The sequence below is a fragment of the Megalops cyprinoides genome, unplaced genomic scaffold, assembly GCF_013368585.1.
Source record: "Megalops cyprinoides isolate fMegCyp1 unplaced genomic scaffold, fMegCyp1.pri scaffold_169_arrow_ctg1, whole genome shotgun sequence".
In the NCBI taxonomy this organism is placed as follows: Eukaryota; Metazoa; Chordata; class Actinopteri; order Elopiformes; family Megalopidae; genus Megalops; species Megalops cyprinoides.
The window spans coordinates 1-17,810 of NW_023494671.1; the positions used below are offsets into that span (position 1 = coordinate 1).

The 17,810-nt window shown below is 44.9% G+C and overlaps 1 protein-coding gene across 1 annotated transcript; it reads left to right on the forward strand.

The window, feature by feature from the left end:
• Positions 1-15,917: 15,917 nt before the first annotated feature.
• LOC118772281 lies at positions 15,918-17,345 on the forward strand. The gene has a single exon (XM_036520539.1). The coding sequence runs from the start codon at positions 15,918-15,920 to the stop codon at positions 17,343-17,345; it is 1,428 nt and encodes a 475-aa protein (XP_036376432.1).
• The last annotated feature ends 465 nt before the right edge of the window (positions 17,346-17,810 follow it).

Consider the following 17,810-nt stretch of genomic DNA (forward strand, 5'->3'; position numbering starts at 1 on the left):
GATTCCCACGTTTTCAACATCGCTCAGCATTCAATTTAAAGGAGAATGCCTGGAAAGGTTTTTGGAGTCACTCAGAGCCCAAAAACTCTGTTCTCAGCTTTGACCAATACTCAGCATTCAGATTTCAGTAGACTGTCAGAAACACAATTTTCACCCTCTCCAAGCCCAAAAACTCTGTTCCCAGCTTTGAACAACACACTGCACTCATTTTCCAGAAGTGCATCAGAAAAGCTGTTTTCGGCACTTTCAGAGCGCAAAAACGAGATTCCCGGGTTTTAACATCATTCAACGTGCAGTTTCAACTATATTGCCAGAAACACGGTTTTCAACACTTTCAGAGCGCAAAAACACGATTCCCACGTTTTCAACATCGCTCAGCATTCAATTTAAAGGAGAATGTCTGAAAAGGTTTTTGGAGTCACTCAGAGCCCAAAAACTCTGTTCTCAGCTTTGAACAACACTCAGCATTCAGATTTCAGGAGACTGTCAGAAACACAATTTTCACACTCTCCACGCCCAAAAACTCTGTTCCCAGCTTTGAACAACACAAAGCATTCATTTTCCAGAAGTGCATCAGAAACTCCGTTTTCTACACTTTCACAACGCAAAAACGCGATTCCCGGGTTTTAACATCATTCAGCGTGCAGTTTCAATGACATTGCGAGAAACCCTGTTTTCGACACTTTCAGAGCGCAAAAACGCGATTCCTGGGTTTTAACATCATTCAATGTGCAGTTTCAACTATATTGCCAGAAACACGGTTTTCAACACTTTCAGAGCGCAAAAACACGATTCCCACGTTTTCAACATCGCTCAGCATTCAATTTAAAGGAGAATGCCTGGAAAGGTTTTTGGAGTCACTCAGAGCCCAAAAACTCTGTTCTCAGCTTTGAACAACACTCAGCATTCAGATTTCAGTAGACTGTCAGAAACACAATTTTCACCCTCTCCAAGCCCAAAAACTCTGTTCCCAGCTTTGAACAACACACAGCACTCATTTTCCAGAAGTGCATCAGAAAAGCTGTTTTCGACACTTTCAGAGCGCAAAAACGCGATTCCTGGGTTTTAACATCATTCAACGTGCAGTTTCAACTATATTGCCAGAAACACGGTTTTCAACACTTTCAGAGCGCAGAAACACGATTCCCACGTTTTCAACATCGCTCAGTATTCAATTTAAAGGAGAATGCCTGGAAAGGTTTTTGGAGTCACTCAGAGCCCAAAAACTCTGTTCTCAGCTTTGAACAACACTCAGCATTCAGATTTCAGTAGACTGTCAGAAACACAATTTTCACACTCTCCAAGCCCAAAAACTCTGTTCCCAGCTTTGAACAACACACAGCATTCATTTTCCAGAAGTGCATCAGAAACGCCGTTTTCTACACTTTCACAACGCAAAAACGCGATTCCCGGGTTTTAACATCATTCAGCGTGCAGTTTCAATGATATTGCGAGAAACCCTGTTTTCGACACTTTCAGAGCGCCAAAACGCGATTCCTGGGTTTTAACATCATTCAACGTGCAGTTTAAATTATATTGCCAGAAACACAGTTTTCAACACTTTCAGAGCGCAAAAACACGATTCCCACGTTTTCAACATCGCTCAGCATTCAATTTAAAGGAGAATGCCTGGAAAGGTTTTTGGAGTCACTCAGAGCCCAAAAACTCTGTTCTCAGCTTTGAACAATACTCAGCATTCAGATTTCAGTAAACTGTCAGAAACACAATTTTCACCCTCTCCAAGCCCAAAAACTCTGTTCCCAGCTTTGAACAACACACTGCACTCATTTTCCAGAAGTGCATCAGAAAAGCTGTTTTCGGCACTTTCAGAGCGCAAAAACGAGATTCCCGGGTTTTAACATCATTCAACGTGCAGTTTCAACTATATTGCCAGAAACACGGTTTTCAACACTTTCAGAGCGCAAAAACACGATTCCCACGTTTTCAACATCGCTCAGCATTCAATTTAAAGGAGAATGTCTGAAAAGGTTTTTGGAGTCACTCAGAGCCCAAAAACTCTGTTCTCAGCTTTGAACAACACTCAGCATTCAGATTTCAGGAGACTGTCAGAAACACAATTTTCACACTCTCCACGCCCAAAAACTCTGTTCCCAGCTTTGAACAACACAAAGCATTCATTTTCCAGAAGTGCATCAGAAACGCCGTTTTCTACACTTTCACAACGCAAAAACGCGATTCCCGGGTTTTAACATCATTCAGCGTGCAGTTTCAATGACATTGCGAGAAACCCTGTTTTCGACACTTTCAGAGCGCAAAAACGCGATTCCTGGGTTTTAACATCATTCAATGTGCAGTTTCAACTATATTGCCAGAAACACGGTTTTCAACACTTTCAGAGCGCAAAAACACGATTCCCACGTTTTCAACATCGCTCAGAATTCAATTTAAAGGAGAATGCCTGGAAAGGTTTTTGGAGTCACTCAGAGCCCAAAAACTCTGTTCTCAGCTTTGAACAACACTCAGCATTCAGATTTCAGTAGACTGCCAGAAACACAATTTTCACACTCTCCAAGCCCAAAAACTCTGTTCCCAGCTTTGAACAACACACAGCATTCATTTTACAGAAGTGCATCAGAAACGCCGTTTTCGACACTTTCACAACGCAAAAACGCGATTCCCGGGTTTTAACATCATTCAGCGTGCAGTTTCAATGACATTGCGAGAAACCCTGTTTTCGACACTTTCAGAGCGCAAAAACGCGATTCCTGGGTTTAAACATCATTCAATGTGCAGTTTCAACTATATTGCCAGAAACACGGTTTTCAACACTTTCAGAGCGCAAAAACACGATTCCCACGTTTTCAACATCGCTCAGAATTCAATTTAAAGGAGAATGCCTGGAAAGGTTTTTGGAGTCACTCAGAGCCCAAAAACTCTGTTCTCAGCTTTGAACAACACTCAGCATTCAGATTTCAGTAGACTGCCAGAAACACAATTTTCACACTCTCCAAGCCCAAAAACTCTGTTCCCAGCTTTGAACAACACACAGCATTCATTTTAAAGAAGTGCATCAGAAACGCCGTTTTCGACACTTTCACAACGCAAAAAAGCGATTCCCGGGTTTTAACATCATTCAACGTGCAGTTTCAATGATATTGCGAGAAACCCTGTTTTCGACACTTTCAGAGCGCAAAAACGCGATTCCTGGGTTTTAACATCATTCAACGTGCAGTTTCAACTATATTGCCAGAAACACGGTTTTCACCACTTTCAGAGCGCAAAAACACGATTCCCACGTTTTCAACATCGCTCAGCATTCAATTTAAAGGAGAATGCCTGAAAAGGTTTTTGGAGTCACTCAGAGCCCAAAAACTCTGTTCTCAGCTTTGAACAGCATTCAGATTTCAGTAGACTGCCAGAAACACAATTTTCACACTCTCCAAGCCCAAAAACTCTGTTCCCAGCTTTGAACAACACACAGCATTCATTTTCCAGAAGTGCATCAGAAACGCCGTTTTCTACACTTTCACAACGCAAAAACGCGATTCCCGGGTTTTAACATCATTCAGCGTGCAGTTTCAATGATATTGCGAGAAACCCTGTTTTCGACACTTTCAGAGCGCAAAAACGCGATTCCTGGGTTTTAACATCATTCAACGTGCAGTTTCATCTATATTGCCAGAAACACGGTTTTCAACACTTTCAGAGCGCACAAACACGATTCCCACGTTTTCAACATCGCTCAGCATTCAATTTAAAGGAGAATGCCTGGAAAGGTTTTTGGAGTCACTCAGAGCCCAAAAACTCTGTTCTCAGCTTTGAACAATACTCAGCATTCAGATTTCAGTAGACTGTCAGAAACACAATTTTCACCCTCTCCAAGCCCAAAAACTCTGTTCCCAGCTTTGAACAACACACAGCACTCATTTTCCAGAAGTGCATCAGAAAAGCTGTTTTCGACACTTTCAGAGCGCAAAAACGCGATTCCTGGGTTTTAACATCATTCAACGTGCAGTTTCAACTATAATGCCAGAAACACGGTTTTCAACACTTTCAGAGCGCAGAAACACGATTCCCACGTTTTCAACATCGCTCAGTATTCAATTTAAAGGAGAATGCCTGGAAAGGTTTTTGGAGTCACTCAGAGCCCAAAAACTCTGTTCTCAGCTTTGAACAACACTCAGCATTCAGATTTCAGTAGACTGTCAGAAACACAATTTTCACACTCTCCAAGCCCAAAAACTCTGTTCCCAGCTTTGAACAACACACAGCATTCATTTTCCAGAAGTGCATCAGAAACGCCGTTTTCTACACTTTCACAACGCAAAAACGCGATTCCTGGGTTTTAACATCATTCAGCGTGCAGTTTCAATGATATTGCGAGAAACCCTGTTTTCGACACTTTCAGAGCGCCAAAACGCGATTCCTGGGTTTTAACATCATTCAACGTGCAGTTTCAACTATATTGCCAGAAACACAGTTTTCAACACTTTCAGAGCGCAAAAACACGATTCCCACGTTTTCAACATCGCTCAGCATTCAATTTAAAGGAGAATGCCTGGAAAGGTTTTTGGAGTCACTCAGAGCCCAAAAACTCTGTTCTCAGCTTTGAACAATACTCAGCATTCAGATTTCAGTAGACTGTCAGAAACACAATTTTCACCCTCTCCAAGCCCAAAAACTCTGTTCCCAGCTTTGAACAACACACTGCACTCATTTTCCAGAAGTGCATCAGAAAAGCTGTTTTCGGCACTTTCAGAGCGCAAAAACGAGATTCCCGGGTTTTAACATCATTCAACGTGCAGTTTCAACTATATTGCCAGAAACACGGTTTTCAACACTTTCAGAGCGCAAAAACACGATTCCCACGTTTTCAACATCGCTCAGCATTCAATTTAAAGGAGAATGCCTGAAAAGGTTTTTGGAGTCACTCAGAGCCCAAAAACTCTGTTCTCAGCTTTGAACAACACTCAGCATTCAGATTTCAGGAGACTGTCAGAAACACAATTTTCACACTCTCCACGCCCAAAAACTCTGTTCCCAGCTTTGAACAACACAAAGCATTCATTTTCCAGAAGTGCATCAGAAACGCCGTTTTCTACACTTTCACAACGCAAAAACGCGATTCCCGGGTTTTAACATCATTCAGCGTGCAGTTTCAATGATATTGCGAGAAACCCTGTTTTCGACACTTTCAGAGCGCAAAAACGCGATTCCTGGGTTTTAACATCATTCAACGTGCAGTTTCATCTATATTGCCAGAAACACGGTATTCAACACTTTCAGAGCGCAAAAACACGATTCCCACGTTTTCAACATCGCTCAGCATTCAATTCAAAGGAGAATGCCTGAAAAGGTTTTTGGAGTCACTCAGAGCCCAAAAACTCTGTTCTCAGCTTTGAACAACACTCAGCATTCAGATTTCAGTAGACTGTCAGAAACACAATTTTCACACTCTCCAAGCCCAAAAACTCTGTTCCCAGCTTTGAACAACACACAGCATTCATTTTCCAGAAGTGCATCAGAAACGCCGTTTTCGACACTTTCACAACGCAAAAACGCGATTCCCGGGTTTTAACATCATTCAACGTGCAGTTTCAATGATATTGCGAGAAACGCTGTTTTCGACACTTTCAGAGCGCAAAAACGCAATTCCTGGGTTTTAACATCATTCAACGTGCAGTTTCATCTATATTGCCAGAAACACGGTTTTCAACACTTTCAGAGCGCAAAAACACGATTCCCACGTTTTCAACATCGCTCAGCATTCAATTTAAAGGAGAATGCCTGGAAAGGTTTTTGGAGTCACTCAGAGCCCAAAAACTCTGTTCTCAGCTTTGAACAACACTCAGCATTCAGATTTCAGTAGACTGTCAGAAACACAATTTTCACCCTCTCCAAGCCCAAAAACTCTGTTCCCAGCTTTGAACAACACACTGCACTCATTTTCCAGAAGTGCATCAGAAAAGCTGTTTTCGGCACTTTCAGAGCGCAAAAACGAGATTCCCGGGTTTTAACATCATTCAACGTGCAGTTTCAACTATATTGCCAGAAACACGGTTTTCAACACTTTCAGAGCGCAAAAACACGATTCCCACGTTTTCAACATCGCTCAGCATTCAATTTAAAGGAGAATGTCTGAAAAGGTTTTTGGAGTCACTCAGAGCCCAAAAACTCTGTTCTCAGCTTTGAACAACACTCAGCATTCAGATTTCAGGAGACTGTCAGAAACACAATTTTCACACTCTCCACGCCCAAAAACTCTGTTCCCAGCTTTGAACAACACAAAGCATTCATTTTCCAGAAGTGCATCAGAAACGCCGTTTTCTACACTTTCACAACGCAAAAACGCGATTCCCGGGTTTTAACATCATTCAGCGTGCAGTTTCAATGATATTGCGAGAAACCCTGTTTTCGACACTTTCAGAGCGCAAAAACGCGATTCCTGGGTTTTAACATCATTCAACGTGCAGTTTCATCTATATTGCCAGAAACACGGTATTCAACACTTTCAGAGCGCAAAAACACGATTCCCACGTTTTCAACATCGCTCAGCATTCAATTTAAAGGAGAATGCCTGAAAAGGTTTTTGGAGTCACTCAGAGCCCAAAAACTCTGTTCTCAGCTTTGAACAACACTCAGCATTCAGATTTCAGTAGACTGTCAGAAACACAATTTTCACACTCTCCAAGCCCAAAAACTCTGTTCCCAGCTTTGAACAACACACAGCATTCATTTTCAGAAGTGCATCAGAAACGCCGTTTTCGACACTTTCACAACGCAAAAACGCGATTCCCGGGTTTTAACATCATTCAACGTGCAGTTTCAATGATATTGCGAGAAACGCTGTTTTCGACACTTTCAGAGCGCAAAAACGCAATTCCTGGGTTTTAACATCATTCAACGTGCAGTTTCATCTATATTGCCAGAAACACGGTTTTCAACACTTTCAGAGCGCAAAAACACGATTCCCACGTTTTCAACATCGCTCAGCATTCAATTTAAAGGAGAATGCCTGGAAAGGTTTTTGGAGTCACTCAGAGCCCAAAAACTCTGTTCTCAGCTTTGAACAACACTCAGCATTCAGATTTCAGTAGACTGTCAGAAACACAATTTTCACACTCTCCAAGCCCAAAAACTCTGTTCCCAGCTTTGAACAACACACAGCACTCATTTTCCAGAAGTGCATCAGAAACGTTGTTTTCGACACTTTCAGAGCGCAAAAACACGATTCCTGGGTTTTAACATCATTCAACGTGCAGTTTCATCTATATTGCCAGAAACACGGTTTTCAACACTTTCAGAGCGCAAAAATACGATTCCCACGTTTTCAACATCGCTCAGCATTCAATTCAAACGAGAATGCCTGAAAAGGTTTTTGGAGTCACTCAGAGCCCAAAAACTCTGTTCTCAGCTCTGAACAACACTCAGCATTCAGATTTCAGTAGACTGTCAGAAACACAATTTTCACACTCTCCAAGCCCAAAAACTCTGTTCCCAGCTTTGAACAACACACAGCATTCATTTTCCAGAAGTGCATCAGAAACGCCGTTTTCGACACTTTCACAACGCAAAAACGCGATTCCCGGGTTTTAACATCATTCAGCGTGCAGTTTCAATGATATTGCGAGAAACCCTGTTTTCGACACTTTCAGAGCGCAAAAACGCGATTCCTGGGTTTTAACATCATTCAACGTGCAGTTTCATCTATATTGCCAGAAACACGGTTTTCAACACTTTCAGAGCGCAAAAAGTTGATTCCCACATTTTCAACATCGCTCAGCATTCAATTTAAAGGAGAATGCCTGGAAAGGTTTTTGGAGTCACTCAGAGCCCAAAAACTCTGTTCTCAGCTTTGAACAACACTCAGCATTCAGATTTCAGTAGACTGTCAGAAACACAATTTTCACACTCTCCAAGCCCAAAAACTCTGTTCCCAGCTTTGAACAACACACAGCACTCATTTTCCAGAAGTGCATCAGAAACGCTGTTTTTGACACTTTCAGAGCGCAAAAACGCGATTCCTGGGTTTTAACATCATTCAACGTGCAGTTTCAACTATATTGCCAGAAACACGGTTTTCAACACTTTCACAACGCAAAAACGCGATTCCTGGGTTTTAACATCATTCAGCGTGCAGTTTCAACTATATTGCCAGAAACACGGTTTTCAACACTTTCAGATCGCAAAAACACGATTCCCACGTTTTCAACATCGCTCAGCATTCAATTCAAAGGAGAATGCCTGAAAAGGTTTTTGGAGTCACTCAGAGCCCAAAAACTCTGTTCTCAGTGTAAGGTGGGAATGGGAGACGCCTGACAACATACGGACTGTGGCACACTAAAATAAGGGACTGTTGCTCAAGTAAGCAGTCTTGGGCCATAAAAGACAAGGAATGTGTCCCCACTCCTCCACACCAAGGAACTATACGACAGGATGGGTCACCAGGGGGTAAAGAGAGTCAGAGGGCACGGGATCTTGATGATCCCAAAACTCTCAGGGACCCTTCCTCCTGACCAGTGGTGAAACCCCAACCTGCAACTATCAGCTATTATGTCTGTATATTCTGTTTGGTTCAAGGTACACATGTCTTGTTTGGTCTCATTTTGATCCATACAATGCGAGTAGCAAAGGGGTGATAGTTCTATAACAGTAGAGGGTCTCCTAACCCTTAGTCTAAAAATCCACTCAGCAAGATAAGAGAATGAACACTAATGCACATGCCCCAAATAACGGGACAAGAATAAACACCGGCACCAATCAATAGCCAGATAAGGACAAAACCTAGTGGGGCTCTGTCCATGACCCCACCTCATGTGCTGACCAACTCCTTATGTTTGGATATATAAAGGGAAAGATTTCTTCACTCAGGGAGCACCGTTAGCACGGACTCCTGCGCATCAAGCGTATAGCCACGTGACTCCGCATTGGTAAGCTGTGTATATTTGCCATCATTTGCACTCTGCCATGCTGTTTACTGTAATGCGGGAATTTCTAATTGATTGGAATAATTTTAATTGGAACAGTTTGGACTAATAAAAATATTAGCCTTAACCTTTGTTTGTGATTTCTCATTTGGCCATTTCTAACGACGCACGTAGCAGGATTCAAGGTTTTTCCGTATGTTCTTGCCGTACCGCTCGAAACCCACTGATACTTACGCTCATAGTCAGTCTTAAGTATGGCACTATTCTGACGAGTCTGCAGTCCCTAGGTGGGCCGCCTAATGTTTATTCTATAACTTAGAATATAATACGGCAGCGAGTTATATTAAATGTGCTGGTACGGTATCCTACGTCGTGGACTATGTAGCCTGATCACCTACAAGCCAAAGCGAACTAAGAATTCCTGGGATGCTAAGTAGAATTGGGAATTGGGGAACTAAAACGCAGGTTAGAACAAAATGGAGTCAGATTTGAGATATTTGATAGGCAGATTTTAACATCACTACTTCCAAAGACGCAAACGCACGCATCTGCCTTCAACAGCCACCACTTCCCTCATTGGTTGTGATTGGCTGTCTTACAAAGTGGTGACCCCGACGTGATCACTTCAACCTGATTGTCGCTGTCTGCAGCTCCAGTGACCGGTGAGGTGATTGCTAAATCTCTAGCGTGTCTTTGGAAGGACATGTGTTGTATGTTGGCGAGCGCCCTGTTCTGGTCTCATCTCCTGCGGTAAGTGGTCTTTTCTTACTCTTTAGTTGGAGGTTGAGGGACATTCAGGGACTCACACCACATACAGACACATTGGTAGAACGGGTCGACATACCCAAGCTAGCTGGGGACCGTAGAAACCCGGAAATTTATTAAGAATAATTAATTTATTGCCTTTGATTGCCTATATAACATGGCAGGTCAAGGACTCAATAGGGAAAGAGTAGAACAGGAAGTCATGGAGACCCTGGCACTCTTTGTGAAAGATGTCCTTGTTAAAATACAAGGCAAGGGCTTAGCTCTTACGGCGGATAATAGCCAAATATTACATTGGTATGCTTCGGAGGGCCGCGGCTTAGCATCCAAAGCTAAATATAAAAACCTCCCTGCAGCCATTGTGTATTTGCTCCGCCGAAATGACCTTCAAATTCTAGAGGAACACGAGAAAACCCTCATTAGCATGCGTAACCTAGAGAAGATAAGATCGGAGGAAATGCAGAAACTTCGCATGCAAATAGACAGCTTCGCCTATGAAAAGCAAAGCTGGGCTAGGCAGGGTGAAGCAATGGCAAGTCAGATTGCTAGCCTCCAAAATAGGTTACAGCATGGCCAAAACTATGCCTCGACTCTTGAGGAATGCTGCGACAATGCCGGTTTTCCTGTCGCCGCAATTCGACAGGCTGTCATGGAATCGGTTAGTGGCAGGCCACAGGACGAGAGTGATGACGAAGAGGCTTTTGTGGCCTCTATAAATAATGATGTTGCGCGTGCCGCTCGGGCCCGTACCCGAGCCCAAGCAATCAATAACCCGCGTAACCGTGCCACACGGTCAACTAGTCGGAGGCGCTCGGTCAGTCCCCAGGACGACCCATACTATCGCCCGTCACACACCACCCGGCGAGAGCGCAGCCCAATAATGACTAGGCTAAAGTCAGGGGCCACACTTAAGAAAACAGGCAAAGTAGCAGTGATAAAAACAATGACGGACCCTAATGGGGACAGGACTTCGGTCAGCCGCCCCCTCACATGTGAGGAGTGTGCGGCCCATAAGGCAATTGTCGGAGAAATGCCACGTAAAGGCCCGTTTCAGCCTTATTGGGATAGACTAATGCTACAAGCCTCAGCCTTTAACCTAGAAGTTAGGGATGTGTGGCAGGTAATCCTTCTCACAATCCCCCCTGAACTGATGCCTAAAGCACCTCAGGAGCTGCTCGACGGTACCATACTGACCCGCACGGCCCTCGATACAGATAGAGACATTCTAGAACGTCTCAAGGAACAACTCCTTGAGCTGAGAGGGCCCACACAAGCGGAATGGAACAAGATCCTAGACATAAAGCAAGGCAATAAAGAAGCCTTTGAAACATACGCCGAGCGCCTGTGGGTGGCATTTAAGGAGCATTCCGGCATAGATGACGCCACCCGAGATCTGGACATCTTCCTGCAACTCCTTAAAAATAATGCAGGCTCGCACGTCCAGCAAGCACTCAATCATGGGGTCGAACCCCCTGAGAATACATTTGAAGCAACCGTAAGATGGGTGTCCAAAATAGAGAGCAGACAGAAATTAAATAAGAGCCGCCCCATTGCGTCCAATCACTGGCTAACTGAGGGGGATATGGAACCGCAACCAGAGAAGCATTGCAAATACTGTAATAAGCAGGGACATAACGTAGAAGAGTGCTTCAAGTTACAAAACAAATTCAAGACAGATCCCACTAAATCTAAGCCCACATCGTTTCGGAAAGATGGTGACCAAGTACTACGGCGAATACGAAAGCTCATCGGGTCATCTGGTGCAAGCCCCAAGAATGAGTACCAAGCCGTGCAAGACCAGCTAGCTCAGCTAACTAAACGCATGGAAAACAACACCGCAGTTGATTCTCTGCAAAATGACTTAGCAAACCTGCTAGCAAAGTACAGTAACACTCAATAGGGGTGCTTGGCCTCCGTTGGGCGTGATGACGAGTGGAAACCGGATCAGAATAAGAGCCAACCTTGGAGGCCGGTTGTGCAATGTACTGATAGATACCGGTGCCGCCTGCTCCTGTACCAACATACCCTTACCCTTAACTGACAAAACCATGCAAGTTACTGGCATAGGCGACACACCAATGATAGCGACCCAAACACAACCTACGCGGTTAGACTTAGGCGTGGTAGTGGTAAAGGAACCATTCTGGTATCTACCGAATAACAGTGAAGGAACGGTGTTGGGAATGGACATCATGCAAAAATATGGATTTGTCATCCACTGTTTGGAAAAGCAAATAGAGCTGAACACAGACAAAGCCATTAAAAGACACATAGGAGGCACGGAGGCCCGCATCATGTCCATTTCCGACGCAGATCGCACTAAACAGCTTATCGATAAACATGACAGTATTTGGGCCAAGCACGAACACGATTGTGGGAAAATAGATATGGAAATCTGCATTGAGGGAAAACCACATCCTCCCCAAAAACAGTATAAGATCAAACCAGAAGCAGAAGCAGCTGTGCACGCAATTGTGGAACAGCTTGAACGTAGGGGCATAGTTCGGCGCTGTAGCTCAACAACTAATTCGCCGGTATACCCGGTGCCCAAACCGAACGGTGAATGGCGACTCTGTATAGATTATCAACATCTCAACCGAGTTTTGCCCAAAGCTACCCCGATCGTAGCTAATCCCTCCACGTTATTAGGCGAGCTAACCACAGACGCTTCGTGGTTCACAGTACTCGATATTAAAAACGGCTTCTGGTCCCTTCCGATCCGACGCAAAGATCAGTGGAAGCTAGCCTTCACTGTAAATCAAATTCAATATACATGGGAACGCATGCCGCAAGGCTTCCATAATAGCCCGGCCATCTTCCACCGGGCTGTCGCGGATGTTCTAAGACCTCTAACGGGAACAGGCGAAGTCATACACTATGTGGATGACATCCTAATTGCCACAGGAGGTTCCTTGAAGAAGCACTTAGAACGTGTAGACAAAGTCCTACAGACACTTGGTAATGCCGGTTTTAAAATGAACAAGGCAAAAGCTCAGATTGCAAAACGCGAGGTTCAATACCTGGGGTATACCATTACGCAAAATCACAAGGCTTTAACAGAGGACAGGCGGAAGTGCATTGCAGAACTTCCCCGTCCTTATACATTAAATGCATTACAACAGGTGCTCGGCACGGCAAACTATTTGCGTGACTTTATCCCAGACTATGCTAGCGTCACAACGCCCTTATACACCCTATTGAAAGGGAAAACCAAGCCGTCTGATATTTTGGAATGGAAGGACGAACACGAACAGGCCTTCACAGAATTAAAACAAAAGCTATGTTCAGCGCCAGCCCTAGGTTTGCCAAACCAGTCAAAGCCATTCCATATCCAAGTCGATATCCACGAAAACACACTGAGTGGAGTACTAGCGCAAGACCACGGGGGCAAACTGCGCCCAGTTGCGTATTACAGCCGGAAGAAATCTCCCATCGAACAGGGTTTTGACCCATGCACACAGCATGTTCTGGCGGTGCACTGGATGCTTACAACAACGGAGCCCCTTGTAGGCTTTCAACCCATTGTTGTGCATACAATGCACACCCCGGTTCAGATGCTGTTGCAGGGCCGAATTAAAGGAGTGTCAGCTCAAAGACTGGCCAGGTGGCTAACAGACATTCAGGCTCGAGATATTACCACAGTTAATGATAGGATTCTCCCACATTTACTTGGGGATATCGAGGGACAGGCGCACACCTGTGAACCGGGGCTAGAGACCCCGAGTGCAGTCATGGACCGAGAACTTCCCGGGCAGCTCAGAGTATATATTGATGGCTCCCGATTTTGGGAAAATGGTCAGTTCCATTCTGGGTGTGCTCTCTGGACCCCTCAACCTCCGAATTCGGATGTTGGCCACCAAGCACTATTCAAGCTACCACCCTCCATGTCGGCCCAGGAAGCCGAACTTGTCGCATTGTTAGAAGCTATAAAAACGTATTCCGAACCGTTATGCGTGTATACCGATAGCCGCTATACATTCGGAGTTGTGCACGATTTTATGGCCCAATGGCAGTTGCGGAAATTTCTAACTTCCGCTGGGAAACCCATTAAACACTTCGGAGTAATCACAGCAATATGGGAAGCAGTTCAAGCCCGCGATAACCCGATCTCCGTAGTCAAAGTGCGGGCACATATCAGTAAAGATCCAAACATTCACGAAAGCAATAACAACATTGCAGATAACCTCGCAAAACAAGCAGCTCGGAACGGAGAGCCTTGGCACCGCATTAAACTATCTGCGTTTGCCGTAAGTGCCGTCCAAGCTACCCCCATAGATCTCAAACAATACCAACAAGATTTATGGGTCTCGGATGGAGAGCTTGCACCGCACTTAAAACAGGACCAAGCTATCTCGGTAGCTGAAGGCATCGTAATGCGGGACGGTAAATATGTCGTGCCAAGTGCCCTCCAAAATCCTATCATCAAACTATATCACGAATATGCTCATGTTTCATCAGAAAAAACATTAGAACTAATTCAACGATATTTCTGGTGGCCCCGAATGCATGCTGACATTAACCACTGGTGCAAATCATGCTCAATATGTGCGGCGGTTAACCAAGGGAAGCCTGGTCGCACCAAACTCCGCAGACCAGAGCCCCCTAAAGGTCCCTGGGAATCCCTGCAACTAGATTTCATTGGGCCATTGCCCAGTGCCAGAGGGGGGTATCGCTATTGCCTCGTGATAATTGACAAATTCTCCAAATGGGTGGAGGTCATCCCCACACGCAATAATACGGCACATACCGTAGCACGAGTGCTAGCGAACCAAATAATTCCTCTCTGGGGAGCACCAACTCAAATCGAGTCAGATCAGGGAACCCACTTCACAGGGCAAATAATGAAAGATCTGTGCAAAATGCTAAACATCCAACAGAGATTTCACATCCCGTATAGACCCCAGAGCTCCGGGATGGTTGAACGCGTGAACCGCACCATCAAAGAGCACATTGCTAAGCAGGTAGCACAGCATAAGAGGCAGTGGACTGACGCCCTGCCGACGGTACTAACAGTGTTGCGAGCTACTCCCTCTAAAGCTACGGGCATTAGTCCTTTTGAGCTAATGACTGGGAGAATAATGAAATTACCCATAGACCCAGAGATCTCACCTGCAGACCTGGGGCCTCTCATACTCGCAACACAGCAAACCGTCTTAACCAACCTGCAAGAACGGCTCAAGGTGCTACACGCGCATGCTGCCCTAAAGCAACAACAGTCCGACCGGATAAATGATACATTGTTTAATCCGGCCACTGAAAACAAATTTGCTGAAGGGGACATGGTCATGATCAGAGTCTTCGTCAAAGAGAATGCTTTTGCACCCCGTTGGCACGGACCTTATGAAGTAAAGGCCGTATGCAACAGCTGCATAGCAGTTCAGATAAGACGAAAACTAAGATGGTATCACATGACCCAATGCAAATTATTTCAGAGGCCATCCACCACATAACGCATACATGTAAGTCTATGCGCCCATTCTGTCTTACAGACTGGCTGCTGCGATCCCATGGACACCAGATGCCAGAAGGGTCTTCGGGCCCACGTGTATCGAATTGGGACAGCGAGTGCAGCCCATGCACAACCTAGGTTGTGGAAGATGGGTGTGGAGGCATTTTAAGGGGCCAATCACAGAAAACGCAATCACAATCCCAGCGAGAGAACCAGCTTTATGGCCTCCCGGTGTAGCACCGGACCCAGATTGCACCACACAAATCTGCTGCAAATCAGGCTCCACCCGTCTTCCCATCCAGACAATCACAGGGCACACATCAATAGACAAAGTTAACTCTAACCGCACCCTCTGGTACCAGCTAGAGGAGTATAATGATAAAGGTACTGGTGGTCTCACTGTCATACACGACCAAAACAACAATGGCCTAGATCCTAAGAAGTGTTATAACACAAAGGACCTAAGGTCAGCCCTATATAAATGCATTCATACAGGACCACATAATTCCACACATATGGAATACACCTCACTACTGTTCAACCTGACTTCTTCCCCTACAGTTGAACGCAACAAACCCAAGCCGTTTGTATGGACAAATCGAAGAGAGGGTACATACTGTGTTGGACTGTGTGAGGCCAATCTGGATGCATGGACTAGCCCCCAAAATTGTTCATGGACTAGTAACTACTGCTTCAACCTCACAACCTGTGGTTACCACAAACCAACACAGTGCCCCAAAACGTACCCTCTCCCGAAAGGCGGCCTCATCAAAGGAAACATTAATAAAACCTTACTACATGATGTAAACCTTATCATGACACATGTTTCCTATAATATCTCAAATGTTCTCTCAGCATATATGATGCACTGTAACGAACATGACAAAACATATATATGGCTACAGTCACGAATCGACGATTTAATCTCTGATTATAAAAACAGACTAGCCGTCCAAATTTCACCTACACGGGCAAAACGCGATCTATTCTCAGACGTGACAGGTTTATTTGGCACAGGTAACTCCATTGCCAATACATATAAATTAACCAAACAATCCCAATACACAGCATGGTTGACTAATCAAATAGCCACCGGCTTCCATCATCTGACTGAGGGTGATGAAAACATCATTAAAGCGGTTAAATCAGATGCCCAAGCACTGCCTACACTTGGCCACGTGATATTTAATCAGACCCAAATCGTCGAACATGACTTAGCCTGCAGAACATATGCACAAGACCTTTTCACTGCTGCACGGCAGGAGATCCTCGACCTCCGCCTACGCAAAATCCCCAGACATGTACTTCTAGATTTGATCAACACGTTAGATTTGCATAGGTGGTTTGCATCAAGCCAGATGAAAACCATCCACTATGCAGAACTCCTAACAACTATAATGCTATACAATGGTGATGAATGCACTGGTTGTATAGGATTCTATGCAACCTTTCCCTTTATACATCCCGATCAAGTATTTTTGAATTCAACAACCATACGCTCCCTAGGAGTGGTGATAAAAGATCAGATCATTAAGTGGGATCATCTTACTGGCTATATTACTATAAAAGGTACGACATCCCTCTTTACTACTCGCAACTGTTGCCATGAAACATCCAGTTATATCATATGTACTTGCAATACCTTACAACCTCTGTCATACAATAACACAAAATTGCTCAATGTACGATCATTGCATGGGTATGCAGATGCTGTACAGGTGTCACACACACAGTGGTGTGTCGTCAGTGAAATGAACTCCTTCTCCTACGGAGGGTTGACCTGCCCAGCCAACCACACGTTCTGCCTCGAGGTGACTGAAGACTTCACCATGGGACAGATAAACATCCTAGGGAGAGTGCCGATGGACACTGAGACCTCCCCTTGGTGGGAGGACACCTTTTATGAAGAAAGTACCCACATCCTAACGGACGCCATGGAGCTTGTCCAACGGATGGTCCAGGAAACGGGCTACCACCTTTACCAAGCGCAGGTTGAAGTAAACCTGGCCAAACAAACAGCCAAGATTCTGACCAGCGCTTCCACCCTCTCTGCCCAATACGCCTACACCTGGTGGGATTGGGTGTATAGAGGGTGCGTCATCGTCAGCATCCTCATCCTCTGCATCACAATCATCCAATGCTGTTACTTCAGGCGACTCATCCACTCCCTGCGCACAGCTACACGCACCACCTTGGCTCTAGGTCCCTTACAGCTACCACCACTGTCGCTGCTGGGTTCCTGAGGGGGGACTGTAAGGTGGGAATGGGAGACGCCTGACAACATACGGACTGTGGCACACTAAAATAAGGGACTGTTGCTCAAGTAAGCAGTCTTGGGCCATAAAAGACAAGGAATGTGTCCCCACTCCTCCACACCAAGGAACTATACGACAGGATGGGTCACCAGGGGGTAAAGAGAGTCAGAGGGCACGGGATCTTGATGATCCCAAAACTCTCAGGGACCCTTCCTCCTGACCAGTGGTGAAACCCCAACCTGCAACTATCAGCTATTATGTCTGTATATTCTGTTTGGTTCAAGGTACACATGTCTTGTTTGGTCTCATTTTGATCCATACAATGCGAGTAGCAAAGGGGTGATAGTTCTATAACAGTAGAGGGTCTCCTAACCCTTAGTCTAAAAATCCACTCAGCAAGATAAGAGAATGAACACTAATGCACATGCCCCAAATAACGGGACAAGAATAAAC